At 40.2% G+C, this 17,747-nt stretch overlaps 1 protein-coding gene across 1 annotated transcript; it reads left to right on the forward strand.

Annotated features, from left to right (window-relative positions):
- Positions 1 to 954: 954 nt before the first annotated feature.
- On the forward strand, positions 955 to 16,241 carry tmem63a (transmembrane protein 63A). The gene is made up of 23 exons (XM_030047708.1): positions 955 to 1,076; positions 3,118 to 3,297; positions 3,531 to 3,610; positions 3,792 to 3,870; positions 4,168 to 4,205; positions 4,314 to 4,456; positions 5,193 to 5,244; positions 5,401 to 5,509; positions 5,837 to 5,907; positions 6,107 to 6,187; positions 6,319 to 6,442; positions 6,909 to 7,042; positions 7,267 to 7,425; positions 8,079 to 8,232; positions 8,321 to 8,427; positions 8,546 to 8,632; positions 9,723 to 9,788; positions 10,007 to 10,169; positions 10,639 to 10,744; positions 11,061 to 11,228; positions 11,826 to 11,941; positions 12,020 to 12,070; positions 12,667 to 16,241. The coding sequence occupies exons 1-23, from the start codon at positions 957 to 959 to the stop codon at positions 12,805 to 12,807; spliced, it is 2,529 nt and encodes an 842-aa protein (XP_029903568.1). The 5' UTR covers positions 955 to 956; the 3' UTR covers positions 12,808 to 16,241.
- Positions 16,242 to 17,747: the final 1,506 nt, after the last annotated feature.

A 17,747-nucleotide genomic window follows, 5' to 3' on the forward strand; every position in this document is an offset into this window, starting at 1 on the left:
TCTCTTTCCATTGCTCCTTCATCTTTAAGGTATTCTGATTGCCTATGTTGAAGCGCTAACTCTATGAATTTGCTAAGGTCGTTTGTTCTCTACTTCTTCCAAAATATGTGTTGCATCTTCCTCTTTTTTCTATCTCTGAAGCATGCTAGCACACACAAAAAGATCTATATAAATTTCATCTTGATAACAAGCTCAACATATCCCTTATCCCTAGGAATCATCATTGCAAACCATATCCATAGCCTGTATAAAAAGAAAAAGAAAAAAGGTCAGTGTCCTAGTGTTAATGTCCTATACACTCCTACAGTAGCCTTGTTATACTGCTGTACTGTAGCTCTCTGTCCACAAATGAAACACATGTAGCCTGTAAGAATGTTACACACACATTGAAATGTTGAAACTTTAATGGCCGTTACTCATATATAACTAAAAGTCCGGGTTTAAAAATATATTTAAGAAATGAGTTCAAACTCCAGAAGTCCAAACTCTGTAATTAAATTAACGATGCAAAGTGCTCTTCTTTGCTGGTTGGTCATTTACTGCTAACTCACAATATTTATGGCGCACATTTCTTATGCTTATCGAGAGCCCGCAATATTTTCTGCTATGCGTCGCATTTAAAAAAGCCGGTAATTGCAGTACTTAGGTAAAATTACTAGTAAAAGTGTAATTTACTGATTTAAAAAGACTCAAAAGGTACAAAAAGCTGCTCAGTTACAGTAACAGTGAGTTACGGCGCTTATACTTCCACTTTTGATATCACCTCGTCCTTATTCTCACTGGGGACGGAAAGTAAATGGCAGCAAATCTTATACAATATTGACTTTCTTGCATGTAAATACACAATCACACTTATGCCAAGGGTAAGCTAAGAGGCACTGGGCGCGGTAATGATGTGTTGAGTGAGGAAGGCATCCACCCAGCAGGAGCCGACTCCACTCTGTGCGCAGACACGGATGTACAACACAACCACCAAGTTAAAAAAAAAGAAAAATGAAACTTGTCAGGTTGAGTTCCTCTTAATAAGTTCGGGTATTACAGCAGCAAGAGGTTTCCTTGTAGACAGACAAAAAGAGGTAAGTCCGTCCATGTTCCACACACTTTCGCAAACAACGTTATTTAAAGTGTACACACAAATGCAGACCTGTAGCCTTTAGAGAGCCGTCTGGAGCAGCACTAAACCTAATGCTAACTTGGTTTAGCAGATGCCTGTCACTGTGTTTGGCTTCATAAGGTCGCAAAGTTTGTTTACCTTGTTTGGTGAAAGCAGATTTCAGCTTTGGCGTACTTGGTCGGATCAATTATGCGTCATAACAACTACTTACGAATGTGAAAGTTAGGCCGGGTTCACAGAAAATTAACGATATAACAACAATGACAAGTCAGTGAGCGAGTGTCATAACAGCTAACAGCTGTTTAGAAATAAAAAGAGGCTTCAGTGTGTGTCGCGGTGTCAGACTGCACTGCCACGCCAGCAAACAGCAGACTGTGCTAACATCTAGCCTGTGTGTAAGCAGTCATTTGTACACAGTTTTGGTAGCCATTTATTTGAATTTAAAAGTTAACGGTACGAAGTCAGTGCGTCCGCGTGACCCAAAGCGTATCTTTAACTTATATTTCGAGCCGGGTGGGGCGCGAGGGCTCTGGGGGCTTGTGACCACGTTTATTTGTGACGGCGTCGGTTCGTCACGCGCTGTAGTGAAACAGTGTTGAAACAGTGTTTTAACATAGCCACCTTCCACACCATGGTTGAACACTGGGTCATGAGAAATACCCCTAGTCGTAGGGAAATCATAAATTGAAATTAGTCATGGCCTTACAGTGGACTGTCTCACTGTTGCATTCCAGCCAAGGCGTACAGTACACCATCACATTTAGCTCACTTCCGCCTCTCTGGGTGTTTACAGGCTGCAAATTGTCTTGTGTGGACTTGCAACAAAAACCTGCACACTCTGAGTCCACCATGGCTTATGATTTGAGGCATTGTTGTATATTGCTGGTCCGTAGCTCATATTCCAAAGACAGAAGTCTGTTCCCGCACACACTTTTTCACCTCTGCTTTTATTTTTTTTAAGGGAAATAATTAATGTTTTGGTCACATGAACCCTTCTCAAGACATCTTGAGAAAGGATGAGAAAGTTATCTCAATATCATACTCATGTACTCAGCTTTTACACTTGTTTTGCAGTCTGGGGCCCCAAATAATGAAATGGATCTGCTCTAACAAAAAAGTAATGCTGTTGTCATATGAATACTTACAAATTTACTGTACAATTCACCTTCCAAAATCCTTACAAATGTATCTTTTTTGAGATTTTCTCTGGGACTGAAGGGTTGCATGCAAATTCTCCAAGCTCTTTGTCTTATGAGAATAATTTCAGAACCCTTGCATAATATCAAAAATGCCTTGTCATCAAGCTAAACACGAGGCAGTGTCTATCAGTTCCTCAAAAGCTGACATTGTCGGGCCCTGACTTTGTTTTGCCAACAGCAACAGTGATACTATTGTTCTGACCAGGATTGAGGGCAGATGTGGGACATTGCTGGCTCTTGGATGTCGGACTTTGTTTTGTGCCTTCTCAGGGTGTCGTGTGATTAATTCAGATCCATGATGCATGTGCCATGTGGTAACCACCAAACCTCTTAACATCAAAGTTAGGTCTCTGTAGCAGGTGCTCACTGTAGTAGCACCGTGTGCTTACCCATTTCATCTCATTGATTTCATGTGTGTTACATCATATCCTTCTCACGGGTAAAATTTAGAGTTGATTTTCTTGTAACCGGTGGACTGTGACCTATTTTGGGTTACAAATCCTATAGTAAAGAAATCATGGGCAATGACTCAAGTAGTGATGGTGAAGCCACCCCCAAAGCAGATCACTCCTCGACTCTGGCAAGCTTTAGAAGAGTTAGGGACAACTCTCAGTGGAGACAAATTTATCCATTTCTTTTTTTCATAAGAGTTGTTGCATCTTTTGGACACTCCATAACAGCAATTTCAAATGCAGTTTTTTTAAATCTATGAGAGTTGAGCAGATGATTCTAGCAACTCTGCCGATTTGAACAGACTAGAGAAATGTGGTAGTTGTTCAGCATACCATTACCTCTCTCATACAGTGCAGTGGAAGCCCTCGCTCCGTTCCAGTAATGTCCTTGCCGTGGTGGGAGCTGGGCACAAACAGCTCCTCCCATGTGGACAACAGCAGCTGCTTCAGCTCCACTCAGAGCACCGTCCTCAAAGGAGTCGTCTTCGGAGGGGTGCACGTAGTACTGCTGCTCGACTTCATTGTCTTCGTGGTATGTGTTTGTGTGTATGCGTGGTAATTCTGATCAAGTGACAGTCATGTTGTCTTCTACTGTGTGGTAGAAGACAACATGACTGTCACTGTGAGTGGAACACGAGACAATTTATTCCAGTCATGCAGTATTCCAACAAAAAAATGACTTTATTACCTATACTGTTAAACTCATTTTAATGAATTAAATAGGCCTATTAAACAGTCACTGTGACTCATTTGTTTCAACTTTAGGTGTTGCTGATCCTCTTCTCTATCATCAGACGAAAGTTTTGGGACTATGGGCGTCTGGCACTGGTATCAGACACTGAAGGGTCAGTTTACAATTTCATATGATTAATTTTCATATGTGAATTATTTTCTCCCAAATGGAGATGTACCCAAAGTAGAAAACATAGTTATTAAACAACAATTATGAAATTTATTTATTTATTTTTTTAATTTGCCAGTTTGACTTGAAAGCCCTTTACCCTCATTTTGCTCTTTGTCTGTCAGGTTCAGTGAAACATCTCACCGCCGCTATGGACGCATGTCATCCCGTGTTTCCAACGCAGAGGACCCTGAGAATGAACTGGTATGGAAAATAATGTGTTTTCCATCCCCAAAACATGCATTCATGAAGCTTCTAAAAAATCAGTGCTGATTAAGATTAAGAGTCATGTGAAATCAGCCATCATATCACTCTTATCAACAAGAAAACTAATGAAGGGAACATTACAATTATTTCAAACCACAATGGGCGGTGCTCATCTTTGTTAAACCTGGCATGCTATCATTGTACTATGTATCATATTACAACTTTTCAACAGGAACAACATATTTTTTTATTTTCCATTAGTGTATGTTAATCAACACATCTGTTTCCTTGCAGGGTTGCTGTGGGTGGCTGCCTTACATCCTCAGAATGGAGTGAGTTAGTTTGTCTCTGTTGATGTTTCACAGTTTAAGAGTAAAGTCAAATATGGTTCTGATGAGTGTGCTGTGTGTTTTTTGTGTGTATGTGCGTGTGTGTTTCAGTGATGATATGGTAAAAGCTAAATGTGGCATCGATGCAGTCATCTACCTGTCCTTCCAGCGTCACCTGATCGCCTTGCTGGTACTAATAACTATCGCCTCCATCTCAATCATCCTGCCTGTCAACCTGACTGGAGACCTGCTTGGTGAGTTGGGCACTAATCTCTATCTTTTATCAAGAAGGCATTAGTGGCATTTACAGAGAGCAGCTTTAACCCTTTGAAAACTAACCTATTTTTTAGGTGTCTGCTTGAAAATTGCATGCCCATAATGCAACTACAATGTCTTACTCAGTGTCTTACTCATATCTTACCTTGCAGTGTCATAATAAAGGGAACACTTTTGTTCCCTTTGGTTTTTTTTTCAGATGTGTAAATATCAGTCTATATGTTACTGGGTAAGAGTAAATGAAGATGGCACACAGCATAAATGAAAAAAAAAATCACTTTCAGGATGATTATCCACTTGGAATGATGCAGCTGCAGCTCCAGTCCTCTACCAAAGCGTAGCAAAATATGTGAACATTACCTATGCAAAGGTTGATTCTGATAAAGTGAAGCAGAGCAAAAGTGTTGGAGTTGTGTTTGCAGCATGTAAAAATGGCTTATATATTCTTGTTGCCGAGGTTCTTCTCTTTAATTTGATGTGGCAACATCACTATATTTTTAATTGATTAGTGCATTGTTTTATGCTGTTTGTTGCGGAGGTTGCCTGCAGCCCCCCATTTGGGGGGCCCTCTTAAGGTGTTGTTTGGCACAATGGTAACTACTGTCAGAAGTGAACTTTATGGGTCTCCTGCCAAGAGTGGATAAAATCAAAATAGTAAAATCAGTCATTATCGTATGTCATTAATTCATCTTTTATTTACGTTATTTCTCTTAGTAAATGATCCATACAGTTTTGGAAGAACAACTATCGCCAATCTTCAAAAGGGGTAACTATAATATACGCGAACATTAAAATAACAAGCATGAGGATATGTAGGCATATAGTATGTAAACATTAAGCCTTTCTTGCAGTGAATGTGTTTTGTTTTTCTGGTCTAGGTATGGAAAAAATGCTAACCGCTGTTAACTGTCTTTGCCTGTAGAAACAAACTGTTATGGCTGCACACCGTGTTTGCAGTCCTCTACCTGGTCCTGACTGTCGTTCTGCTGCGACGTCACACATCACAGATGAAGGATTTGCGCAGGGAGATGGTGAGCTTCTGACTTGCTAACATTTCAAAGATTTGATGTTGAGGGCATATCTCAAGGTATCCACACTGATCTTTTGGCTTTTGGCTTTTACCCTGTGCCCGGATGCATTTATTTAAATTGTGTCCACTTTCCTGTTCTTTCCAATTTTTTATGTTGTTCTTACATGCATTCAATTCTATCCAGACTCCTGAGGCAGAGTCCTGAACAGATTAGTGTGATTAAAAAATCACACAAACTGCAGCATCACCCATATTAAACTTGTAGAGTGTCACTCACCTGTCCAACAATACTTAACTCTGATCTGTCATTCTGGCTGTTTCTCCATAGACCAGAAACACCTTGTTTGTTTGTTCAGTCCCTAAAGATGCCACAGTGGATGCTGTAAAGATGCATTTCACGTGAGTAGACTGGATTGTTGTTGTTGTATTACGTCCTTTAATGGAACTGTGGGACCTTACAGTGGGCTGAGCGCAGTATTTCCATATTCTCTAATACTGAATTTGGATTAAAATGTCCTGTGTATAACAAGGACATGCATTTGCATGTAAATAGTTGCCATTTGTTCTGTTTCTCATTGTCAGTACTGGTTTTCTATAGAGAGGCATACCCTTCCTGTCGAGTGTGTGCTGTGACCCTGGCATATGATGTGGCCAAACTCATGCACGTTGACAAGGAGAGGTAAGAAGAAACCAGAGATGACTGCATATAAACATACTTTGGGTCTGATTTTCAAAATATTGTTGAGAGATTTGTTTTGTTTTAACCAATTGTGTTTTGTTTTGTTTTGTTTTGTGGTTTCCCCAAAACAGGATGCGAGCTGGAAAAAACCTGCGCTACTATGAGCGGGTCATGGTCAAAACAGGGAGACGTGAAATGATTAACCCACGTTTGTGTGGTCAGCTCTGTTGCTGCCCCACCTGCAACTGTGAGGAGGTGAGATTGACCACACTGTTTGACAGTTTATTAATGCAGGATTTTTTGTTGCTTTTCATATCGTGTTAAGATCCCCTCAGCTGTTGAGAAAAGTAAGAAATACTCGCCATAGGTTGCATATGACTGTAGAGCTCTATATTGTGAAACTGAACATTAAGTTTTTTTCAATGCTAAAGCTTTATGGTGGCAGTGACAGGGGAAAATATGTAAAGTATTTTACAATTAGATGACAGTTTCTTTTTGTTTACCGTTGCTATAGCAGCTTACTGCTGTTCTCCCACTCTATATGCAGCTGTTATGTCCAGTGGTTCTACCAAAAAAAAAAAAAAAAGAAAACACTGCAGTGTCATTCTATAGCACACGATGATTTGTGCCACAGTGTAGTCTCTTGGTTTGTTTTTGAAATTTTGATGAATAAGCTGACTATATTTGTGCATTTGTGTGTATGTGAATGTGTTCCTCCCAGGTAGATGCCATAGAGTACTACCGCAAACAAGAAGCAGACCTTTTGGAGGAAGTGAGGAATCAGGCAGAAGTGGTGCCACAGCACCCCCTGGGGATGGCCTTTGTCACTCTGCAGACCGAGGCTATGGCCAAGTAGTGAGTACTCATTTGAAGTTCTCTGTTTCTGTCTTTGTATCTGTATTTATATCTATGTTTACATCTTGAGTATTCAGTTAGCAAACCCCAGACCTCTAAAAGTTAAAATGACTGTCAGTTTGTCCATAGCACTCATATTAAAGTGTCTAACATTTTTTTTCTGTGGATAAACAGGTTCATTTTGTTGATGTTTATCTCTGACAGCTGTCATTCGCTCCCTTCAGTGTTCTGAAAGACTTCAATGCGCTGGAGTGTGGCAGCGGAAGTGGCAGTGGAGGAAGCTGTTGTTGTGGGCGGGAACCACAGCCTTCATCCAATAGTGGACCTCTGAAAGTGAAGAAGTGGAAAGTCAGCTTTGCACCTCACCCAAGGAATATCTTTTGGTAAGACTTGAAAACATTAACACTTTTATATGAACTGTTTAGAGGCAATCTAGATCACAGCTGAACACCAGACCTGGTATTTATGAAGCGTCTCTGAACTTTGGATTAAGGAGCATTGACTTAATGTTCATGGCATACCCTGGTACTTGTTGGATACAGCTAACTCTCTAGTTTCGCTACCAATCTCTGCCTGCTAGTATTGTAAATTCATGAATTTGTACTATTTTACAATCTGTTGATGACTGAATGAATGTGTAAAAACCCACTTAGTGAACATGATGATGGTGAACATCACCGTTAGCACAGGGCATACTAGTGGTTAGAGAGACCATGTCGTAATTGGTCCAGTAGATCGCAAATTTGATCCTTGCAACGTCCAGTGTGTCCATCAATATTCGTCTATCCTGTCAAAGTGTAAGTGCAAGACATTGAATCCCTATCTGTCCACTCACTCGAAGTCACTATGGATATTAAAGTCTGCTAAATGCTTAAAATGTAAAATGTAGCAAATATACAATGCAGATGTGTCATTTTGGTCTAGATTTTAGAGTGTTAGATCTGAGGTTTGAATGGAAGTCTGTCTTTATCTACAGCCTATGCCGTTTCATCACAAGTAACTATCCAACTGCTTGTGCTATTTTTCTTGATCCCAGGGAAAATCTGTCCGTGCAGGGTTTTTGTTGGCTGCTGCGTTGTGTGCTGCTCAACTTCCTCCTCTTTTTCTTGCTCACCTTCCTCACCACTCCCTCCATCATCATCAGCACCATTGACAAGTTCAACGTCACTAAGCCCATCTACTACCTTAACGTGAGACTTTACATCCAGACACACTTCCTTATTAACATGGTTTTGGTTTTTAAATGAGGAATGGACGGTGTTTCCTTTCTCCTTGCAGAGTGCTGTGATCAGTCAGTTTTTCCCCACTCTCCTGCTGTGGTCATTTTCTGCCCTACTGCCCACCATCGTCTACTATTCGACACTGGGAGAGGCACACTGGACCAGGTACTCTCTTTCTCTCTTTGTTTCCCTGGCTCTCATTCTTTCACACATCATATTAGTGCAGTGACTGATTACTGTTACTGGAAGAAAATGTCTTGATCCAGTGTCACCTGTGTCTCAGGTCGAGTGAGCAGCTGAGCATGATGCACAAGCTGTACATGTTCCTGCTGTTCATGGTGCTCATTCTCCCCTCACTGGGACTCACCAGGTAATTAGCACCGCCATCAGAGTAAAGTTTCTCCAGCATCTGAATTACCTGTTAAGTTATAGTTCACAGTTCATCGCTGTCAGTAGTAGGGATGGATCCATACATCAGCAGTCTATTGGCATCAGCGGTTATGAGTTCTAAAAGCAATATTAGCATTGCTGATTTTTGTCTGAAAATAATCTTTATTGCCAGTATTTGGCTTTTTGTGATCTTTTCTGGGGAGTGTGTCATTAATATAATTGACAAATTAGCAACATAAGAAAAGATGATATTTTGTTTACAAAACACTGATTATTTTAAGACAGGCTTGTCTGAAAAGCTCAACCTGTTTTGCACCTGCATTTGTATTATGTTTTTTAGAAAAAAAATCATAGCAGTATTGTAGTGGTATTGGCTGTTGTGGGTTTTAAGACTGGTTAGGAAAAAAACAAAACAAAACAAAAAAACAACCCCAAAACACCTGCCTTCCCTATTCAATAGACATTATTGAAATAGACATGAACAGTGTGGTTGTATGATTCCCTTTGTCTTACGCCTTATGGATGGTTTAAGTGATCCTGATGTCAGCTTCAAAATAGGGCTCATCTTATTGCAAAACTTCAATTAAAGTAATAGTACACTCAGATAGCACATGGTATTATTGGCATCAATTCCCTTTTTTGATAATGATTTATTAAAGATCATTGTTATTAGAAAGTAACTAATGTTACAAAATGTTAAGTCATGACAATTTTTTGCTAACTTTACAAGCGATATCATTTGCTTCATCACATGATCTTTTATTGAGCAATTTCGATAAGCCACATAGCTTGACTCTTGCACAGAACTGATAAGAACTGTTGCTCACGTTGTCAGGAAACAAAGAGGCACATGAAGTGATTAGCTTTTGGCGGCTGATGCCTCCCTGATGTCATGTCACCTTATTGCAGCAATAAATTAAGAAACAAATTGGTTGGCTTACTAATGGTGTGTTTATACACAATAAAATGCCAAATTTGAAATTGGATCTTTACCAGTTGGCCGAAGATGAGTTCTCTCAGGCCGATGGTTGGATTGAGTTTTGTTCTGATCTTTTGTTCTCCTCCATCAGCCTTGCAGTTTTTTTCCGCTGGCTATTTGATACAGAGTTTCTCAATGATGGGAAACTGAGGTTTGAGTAAGTAATGCCCCTTTTCTTTGTTTCTTACTAAGAAAGTACTGTATCATAGATTTGTAATTGTAATTACCTTTCGCTCTAGCCGTATTTTGTCTGTATTTGTATTCTTTGCAGAATTATTCATTGTGGCATTGTAATTTGCTCCAGATTCTGTTTGATTATCTTAGTTTCTTTTTGTTTTGTGATTTTCCTTCTTTTTTTTCTTTCCCATCTTACAGGTGTGTGTTCTTACCTGACCAAGGGGCATTTTTTGTCAACTATGTGATCGCAGCAGCCTTGGTGGGTTCTGGCATGGAGTTGTTGCGGTTGCCAGGGTTACTACTTTACACCATCCGCATGGTGTTTGCTCGCACGGCTGCTGAGAGGAAATACGTCAAACAGGTCAGTCATGGCATTGTCCTTTTAAGTAGCGATGTGTTTTTTTGCAGCAGCTGCAGCAACCGGCAGCTGGTATAACTCACTGTCAGTTGGTTTTGTATGTAGCCACTGAGCTGCATCACTTTGACCACACAGTGCAACTCAGTGATGCAACAGCTACCTATGCCTATGCAGTCTTTGTGGCCATTTTCTGATATGAGTTGACAGTTAACTTAAGCAAATTAGCAATGTTTCTGTGCTCTATGCACAGAACCAACAGGCAAGCACTCACCTGACATCTTAAATATGTGGTGTTTTCCCCTGTTCTTGCATTGACTGTGAGATCACAGGAAGTACAGGAAAAGAACATATTTGTACGAACAGTCCAGCAAAGCACTTCTCCTATAAGCCCTCACAGCCTCAGTAGCTGCAGCTCTGTAGATCTGTGTTTTTGATAACATACATGCACAGCATCATGTTGTCTTCTCTACAGAACCAGGCCTATGAGTTTGAATATGGAGCTATGTATGGCTGGACCCTCTGTGTCTTTAGTGTCATCATGGCTTACAGCATCACTTGCCCTGTCATTGTGCCCTTTGGTGAGTAGTTAGGAGTGCTTTGCACACACACACACACATACACACACACACCCTCTTCCATATTCTTTGTAGGTCTCGCTCTCATTATTTTGCTCATTTAATGACATTTCCCAACACCCACAGCCACAAGGAACACTATGTTCATCTCAAAGATCTGCTCATTGTACACAGGCTTTGCCACAGAGGCCTAGCTGTCTGATTTTTTTTTTTCCTTTTCTAAAATGCATCCCCTGTCCTCCTCAACCTGCTTTGAATACCCACAAGTATCTCACTGAATTGCATGGCTGGATTTTTATATGTCTGTCTCAACTTTCAGGTCTCTTGTACCTGATACTGAAGCACATGGTGGACAAACACAACTTGTACTTTGCCTACCTGCCTGCTCGCATGGATCGGCAAGTCCACCTGGGAGCTGTCAATCAAGCTGTGGCTGCACCCATCATTTGCCTCATCTGGCTTTATTTCTTCTCTGTCCTCAGGACAGGTGAGAGACATGCTAAATGTAGAGTGGTTGGCAAACTGGCCTGCGCAGTTTAAGATGAACCAAATGAGTTAGACCACTACTACTTAGAAAACTACAGATCTATAAATACATCAGCAGCAACAGTATGTGCCAGTTTAAACAGAAGATGTGTATTTTTGCATTGAAAGTGCATACTGTAATTTGGTATTGATTTTGGTACAATTTCCATGTAGTGATCTTTTACTGATATAATGAAGGGTTTTCAATTTTATTTTAATACTTTCCATGTAGATTACCGATCATTGTCTGAAAAAAACTGCTGAAAATATAGTTAGTCTTTGTTTCAGTCAAAATAAAAAAAAGTAATTCTGTACTAAGTGTTCCAAACCATGATCCCCAGACCAAAATGCATTCTGAACTGTGAGTTTTGTCAAACATCCCCCCCCTATGAATCACAGACACATATACACCCACAGATGTAGTAAGGGTTAGATGTGTATCTGTTGAGTATATATTAATGGATGATAACCCTATGAGGTGATTAAGATGTCCTCTTTCAACCATGTTAACTTTGTCCATTTGTGTGTGGTTGCATGTGTGCCTGTGTGGTGACCTCAGGCTTCATGGCCGCTACGTCTCTGTTCACCCTGGTGGTCCTGTGTGTCACTGTCTTCATCTGTGTCAGCTACACCTGTTTCGGACACTTCAGATACCTCAGTCCACACAACTACATGGTGAGTGTGTGCATGTGTGTGGTTTGGTGTGTGTATGTGTGCACTTTCAGACCATATTCAATTTGTGTTCCTTTGCAGGTGAAACAGGAGGATGAGGATGCAAAAGACGGATTGGCAGAGAATGTCATGGCAAGTGTTCATATTGCATAACACATTTTACACCTAAATATTTTCGACCCTCCATCTCCATGAGTCCAATTAAGATTAGAACTCTTGTTAACTTTGCTCACCATTCTGGCACCCTATCCATCATTGTTTTTGGTTATTACTCTCACCTCAGCTGCTATGGAAATAGCAACTGCAAAATTAGTACAGAAAAGCGACGAAATACCAATGCTCAAAAATACAAAAGCAGTTACTGGATTGAGATTAGATTAGATTAGATTAGATTAGATTAGATTTTCACATCCAAAAATGCTAAATCAATACTTGCCTCCTTGTTATTTGTGAAATAGGATACAGGTGTCGTTTGGAAGTGATCTGTCACTCTCCTAGCAAATCCTGGGTCTTTCCATTCACTATCATTGGCCACGTCATCTTCCAGTACATTCTCAGTTTTCTAGTAAACTTCCAAGATCTGTTGTCCACCCTCAGCATTCTTTTGTTTTGGAGTCATACTCTGTTTATTAGATATTACAGAGGTGATAGAGAACGGCCAACAATAAAGGAAAGATAAGCTGTTTTTCCTTCTGAACCTCTATGATGTGTTTGATGCATGTCCACAGGTCTACCTTCCCAGAGTGCTTAGTCCTGACTCGCCAGCCAGCCCGCCAGAGGAGTCTAAACCTCAGCAGTTTTATGGCTCAACGGAGGAGAGTCCAGCTCACTGTGCCAACCCAGTGGACGACAGCCTCTTGGATCACTGAATCGGAGCACTGGAGTCAAGATGCCCTTCAGTGCTGATTAGGAATCTCCTACCTTTGAAGATCATTTCAGTGAAGTGAGTTTCTTGTATCAGAGCTTCAAGTGAACTCTTCCCGGCTGCTGATTCAGAAACCGCCCGAGGGAAATAACAGAAAGTGGAAACGTTTCCAAAGTCTGGAGTTATGCCGTCCAACACAAGGAAAGCATGGAAAATAGAAGACACTCTTATCTTCCATTCTGGAAAGATATGAAATGAAAGTATTAGTGAAAAAACTGCCATAGATGTATTGCTCTTTAAAGGAAATATGTAAATGACATGAAACCATGAGGTCTCTTTAAACTGCGGGTTGGTGGGCTAGAGAAATGCATCCATGGGAAATTGAACTGAATGACAAGTTTTAACTTAAAGCCATTCTATGCAACAGAAATGCAGTTAAAAAAAAACAGTACTACAGTTAAAATACTGTACTTGCCTTAAATAGACACCACTGACAAGCAGTGATGGAAAGAATGCTACAAATTGCTAAAAGTACAAAAGTACAAAGTACTGTTACTTGCGGTATTGCAGTAAAAATCTACTTTAGTAAAATGAAAAAGTATCTAATTTAAAAAAATACTTGGAGTAAAAGTTTACTCTCCAGTGCATTGAAGAGTTACTTTTTTCAAAACAATAACTTTGTTGTGTGTGATCTTAACAGGATGAGTACACGGTTCAAACTAGATTCTTTTAAAAGCGCGTCGTGCAAAATTAATAAGGGCTGAATGAAGTGAGGACCCTGTAGGCTCAACTGACAAATAAGCACATTATATGATGGTGAGTCTACATGGTTCTCATCATCAGGCCCACTCCCTTGTATCATTATTCTTTTCTCCACATGTATTCCACATTTTTGCCAGTTGAGTCTAAACAGTCTTCACTTCCTTCAACTATCTGCAGTTTTCATAGTGCAGCTTTTACTGGAAATTTGGCAGTGACAAAAAGTAGAACCAAGTAGAAACAGTTTCCTCTTGTCATCTTTGTTCACTCTTCATTGTGAAAGGTTCAACAATCTGTCATTGATCATTTGTTCTCTGTAATGGCTATGATTTAAAATATACTGAAATGCAATATGTGAGCAAAATGCACTTAGGTAAAAGTAAAATTACTTACTTAAAAAATACTCAAACTACAGTTTTTTAAAAAAAAAAATCTACACAGTTACAGCATTATGAGTAAATGTAATTAGTCACTAACACTTCTGCTGTCAAGGACCAGTTCACCAAAGAACGCTAAGCCAAAAAGTGCCTTTTTAAAACCAAACTAAACAAATAATACACCTTAATAATGAATGTGTCCAAGTTGAAGCTGAAGCCAATTATGCAAAGGCGACCAAACTAAGACAACCAAGCCATAGCTGCTGATGCCAAATGGGTGGAAAACATTCCACCCATGTTTGTAATACTTGTCTAGGCAGATTTGTGCCTAGTTTTGTATTCTCATTTGTGCCTTTTTTTTTTTAATTCCAAAAGCCAAGTCCTGCCAAGTGTTGAAGCAAATGACTGATATTATCCTAGCAGCCTTTTTTTGAGCACAGAACATGTATTTACTAACAAGGGCTTCCTGTTTTGCTTCATATAAGCTGATAACAGTACAAACATTTGTCTCAGTGTCAGTATATTTGTTGCCAGCACATTCTCTTGTTGAATTTCTAGATAATGATAATAATGATTAGAGCCATTATTTTGATTATTGCCTTAAATGAGATGCTGCATTATTTTAATCAGAGTAAGAAATGATGCCATGTTTTCATGACTGTACAAATAATCAAGGACTATTTTTGTAATGGTAATAGAGCCATTTGCCCTAACGTTTTGCCTGCATATTTTTTATTTTTGTTTAATTGTTTTTTTGTTTTGTTTTTTTGTATATGGAACTAAGTCATTGTTTTAGCAAACTGATCTCGGTGACGTCCAGTGCATTCAGTGATAATGACAATCTTGCTTCCCAAAAATCCAGCAGACAAAATGTTACTAATTTATAGATGACTTATATTAATAATTAACCATTAACATGTGGTATAGAGTTACGTGTCCTGAATCATGCAGTTGTAAAATAAGTTCACTGGTTATGAGTGTGCCTTAGCAGTGGGGGGCACTGTTGATCTGTGACAGGGCAGCTTCCCTTCTGCGGTGAAACAGGAGAAATGCACAGTGTTGGACTGACGATTTCTTTAACTCACTTTGACACTGGTATGAACCACTTTATTGGGTGGCAATTCCAGTAACTCCACCTCCTCACCTGATCTTTCCCCATTGTCTCCCTTCCTGCTCCCTTTCCCCCCCATCCTCTTTTTCCCTGCCCTTTTCCCCTTTCTCACCACGGTACCTACCCCAGCTGAGAAAGACGTCTGTTCTCACTGAAGTGTTTTTTATGGGGCTGTAATGATTAGCACAGTTGTTATATGTGGCTAATGAAGTGCTAAGCTAACAAAACATATCTTCATTGTTAGCTGAGGTGAAAACGGGTTTTGTTATTGGATCAGGATCAGTGTACCTTTTATGCAGGTTCACATTAGTTCTTGAAATGAACAGTGAAAATCAGGAACAGCAGCCACAGAGGTGGTTCTTAATGGCTTTACCAACAAATGAATGTTTCTTGGCTTTAGGAGCTGACACACTTCTTCTCTGTCAGGTTTTACTAATTTGTTGATGTATACATGTGCACACTCATGTGCGCACTTTTACTTAGGGGCATTAACACCCTTAAAAGTCTTAAACTAATGCAGATTTAGAAAAAAAAAATCTTAAGCCCAAGGGAGGTCTTATGGGTGCAACTTTGTTATCAAAGTCATATTAATAGAGAAAATGACAACATTAAGAAAGTCCAGTGCAGTCCATGTGCTTTGTGTGCTCATTGTGTAACAGAAAACTCAGCAGAGTGCATCAGTGATTGCCAAAATGTGGCAATGAAATTTTGAAATCCAGCTCCACCCATTTTGGGAAAATCATATCATATAATGTGCACATCCCATACTATGTATACATGTATTTCCTCCTGCTAATAACTGTATATTTAGAAAGAAAACCTGTGCAAGCCTCAAATGTTGTCCACTACACAACATTGAAAAGTATCGATTCTAGCTTTTTTCATTGTCTTAATCTGCAGTTTCACAACATCTGAGAGCACAAAGGTTATCAGGTTTGCTTTAGCCTGAATGTTGGATAGAGATTAAGAGTTACAAAACAATCTGTTGCTTGTTCGCTCATACACAACTGTTATTTCATTGTGAGAGTGTGATCAGGTAATAAAGGGCACTGTTTAAAGTTTGCTCTCACACTGTGTTAACTGATCTCCCAGTGTGCAGTAATTGAGAATATAGCCAATAATCTAGTCGGGTTTGTAATGAAAATCTAATAATCAAACAAACACACACCGCATGAATCCCGTGCACAGAGACATGGAGACAGATTTGAACAGGCAGACATCAACAAAGTCACATGAGAAAGCTGTGCACGGCGAGGATGCGGGGGCACTAATAACTTGCAGACATGCTCATGTGGCTCTGATGATGAGCTGGGAAAGAGATGAGAGTGTGATATTAGACACCTGATATACTGTCTGGGGGATGTGTGTATGTGGTGTGTGTGGTGTGTTTAATGCGTGCTCCCAGTTTGAGAGACGGTCTTTTGCCAGCTCGGTGGAGCAGAAGTAATGTGGAAGTTAGGGTTGCAGGAGCCTGGGAAGCTGTTCGGCCTGAGCTGCAGCAGCCAGAGCTACAGTATACATCGATCCAAAACCACACGGCGAACCCTGACCCCATCTGAAATAGAGCTTAGACCTCAAACATGCTGGCTCTCTTCCGACCCACATGGTTCTGGGCTTCAGCTAATGGGTGTGTGAAAGTCTGATCTGAAGTTTGATCTAATTACGCTCAAACTGGGAGTGGCTCACGGCATCTCAAGTTCAAACAGCTTGCTCCAACACTCACACGTACAATATTGTTGATGTTGAGATTTGCAACGAGGCTCTCTGCTCCGCTCTTGGCCCCTGAACCATCACTTTCTCGCTCTTGGTCTCCAAGTTGCGGATTTTAAAGTGTTCTGTCTTATTCTCAGCAGAAAATAACATTTTCCTGTAAATTGCTAATCTTGCAATGTAAAAATGTGATGGCAAGCAGAACCCTTTTTAGGTGATACAGTGCATATCACACAGTATAAAAGATGAAGTTCAAGAAGCACAAAAGTAAATAAGTGAAGTATTAATGCAATTAAAAAAAAAAAAATTATCACACTTTCAGTTATTTGTTGTATCTATTGGCTGATTTGGTGAGGTCAAATGGAAGATGGTTAGCCTGTTTGATATTACTTGTCTTAAGTAGCATTAAAATATTTATCCTATGTTAATCCAAATGCAATGCTACTGTGACTGTGTGTAGGTGTGCAACCCATTGAACCCAGGGCCCTCAACACATTCTTGGTATTGTTTTTGTCTGTGCTTTTTTACACCACAGACACTTCTTTATTTAGTAATCTTCCTCCCTCCCACTCAGCATTCACTTAAGTCTGCACTCTCAGGCCACTGAACTTACCCATGCCTAGAAAGAAGGACTGTGTGTGTGTGTGTGTGTGTGTGTGTGTGTGTGTGTGTGTGTGTGTGTGTGTATGAAACAGGAATTAAACCTATTTAGAGTTCCGGGGCTGCAGTGGTGTCGGTGGGGGGTTCAGTCTTCCTTCATGTCACCACCAAGATCGATGGATGTAACCTCTGACCGCTCCAATTTGTATATAAACATGGCACCGGCCAATCACAGCATCGCGTGGGCTTGTGCCAGCCAATGAGGACTCACGGCAGCATCGTGCTCTGTGGCACTCCCACCTTTTGTCCCGCGGGATTAGTGCCGTGGCAACGCTGGTCGCCTGGGAGGTGAGTTTCCCAGAGCAGTGGGACCCGGACAGAAACAGA

This window comes from Myripristis murdjan, chromosome 24, assembly GCF_902150065.1.
Source record: "Myripristis murdjan chromosome 24, fMyrMur1.1, whole genome shotgun sequence".
Taxonomy (NCBI): domain Eukaryota; kingdom Metazoa; phylum Chordata; class Actinopteri; order Holocentriformes; family Holocentridae; genus Myripristis; species Myripristis murdjan.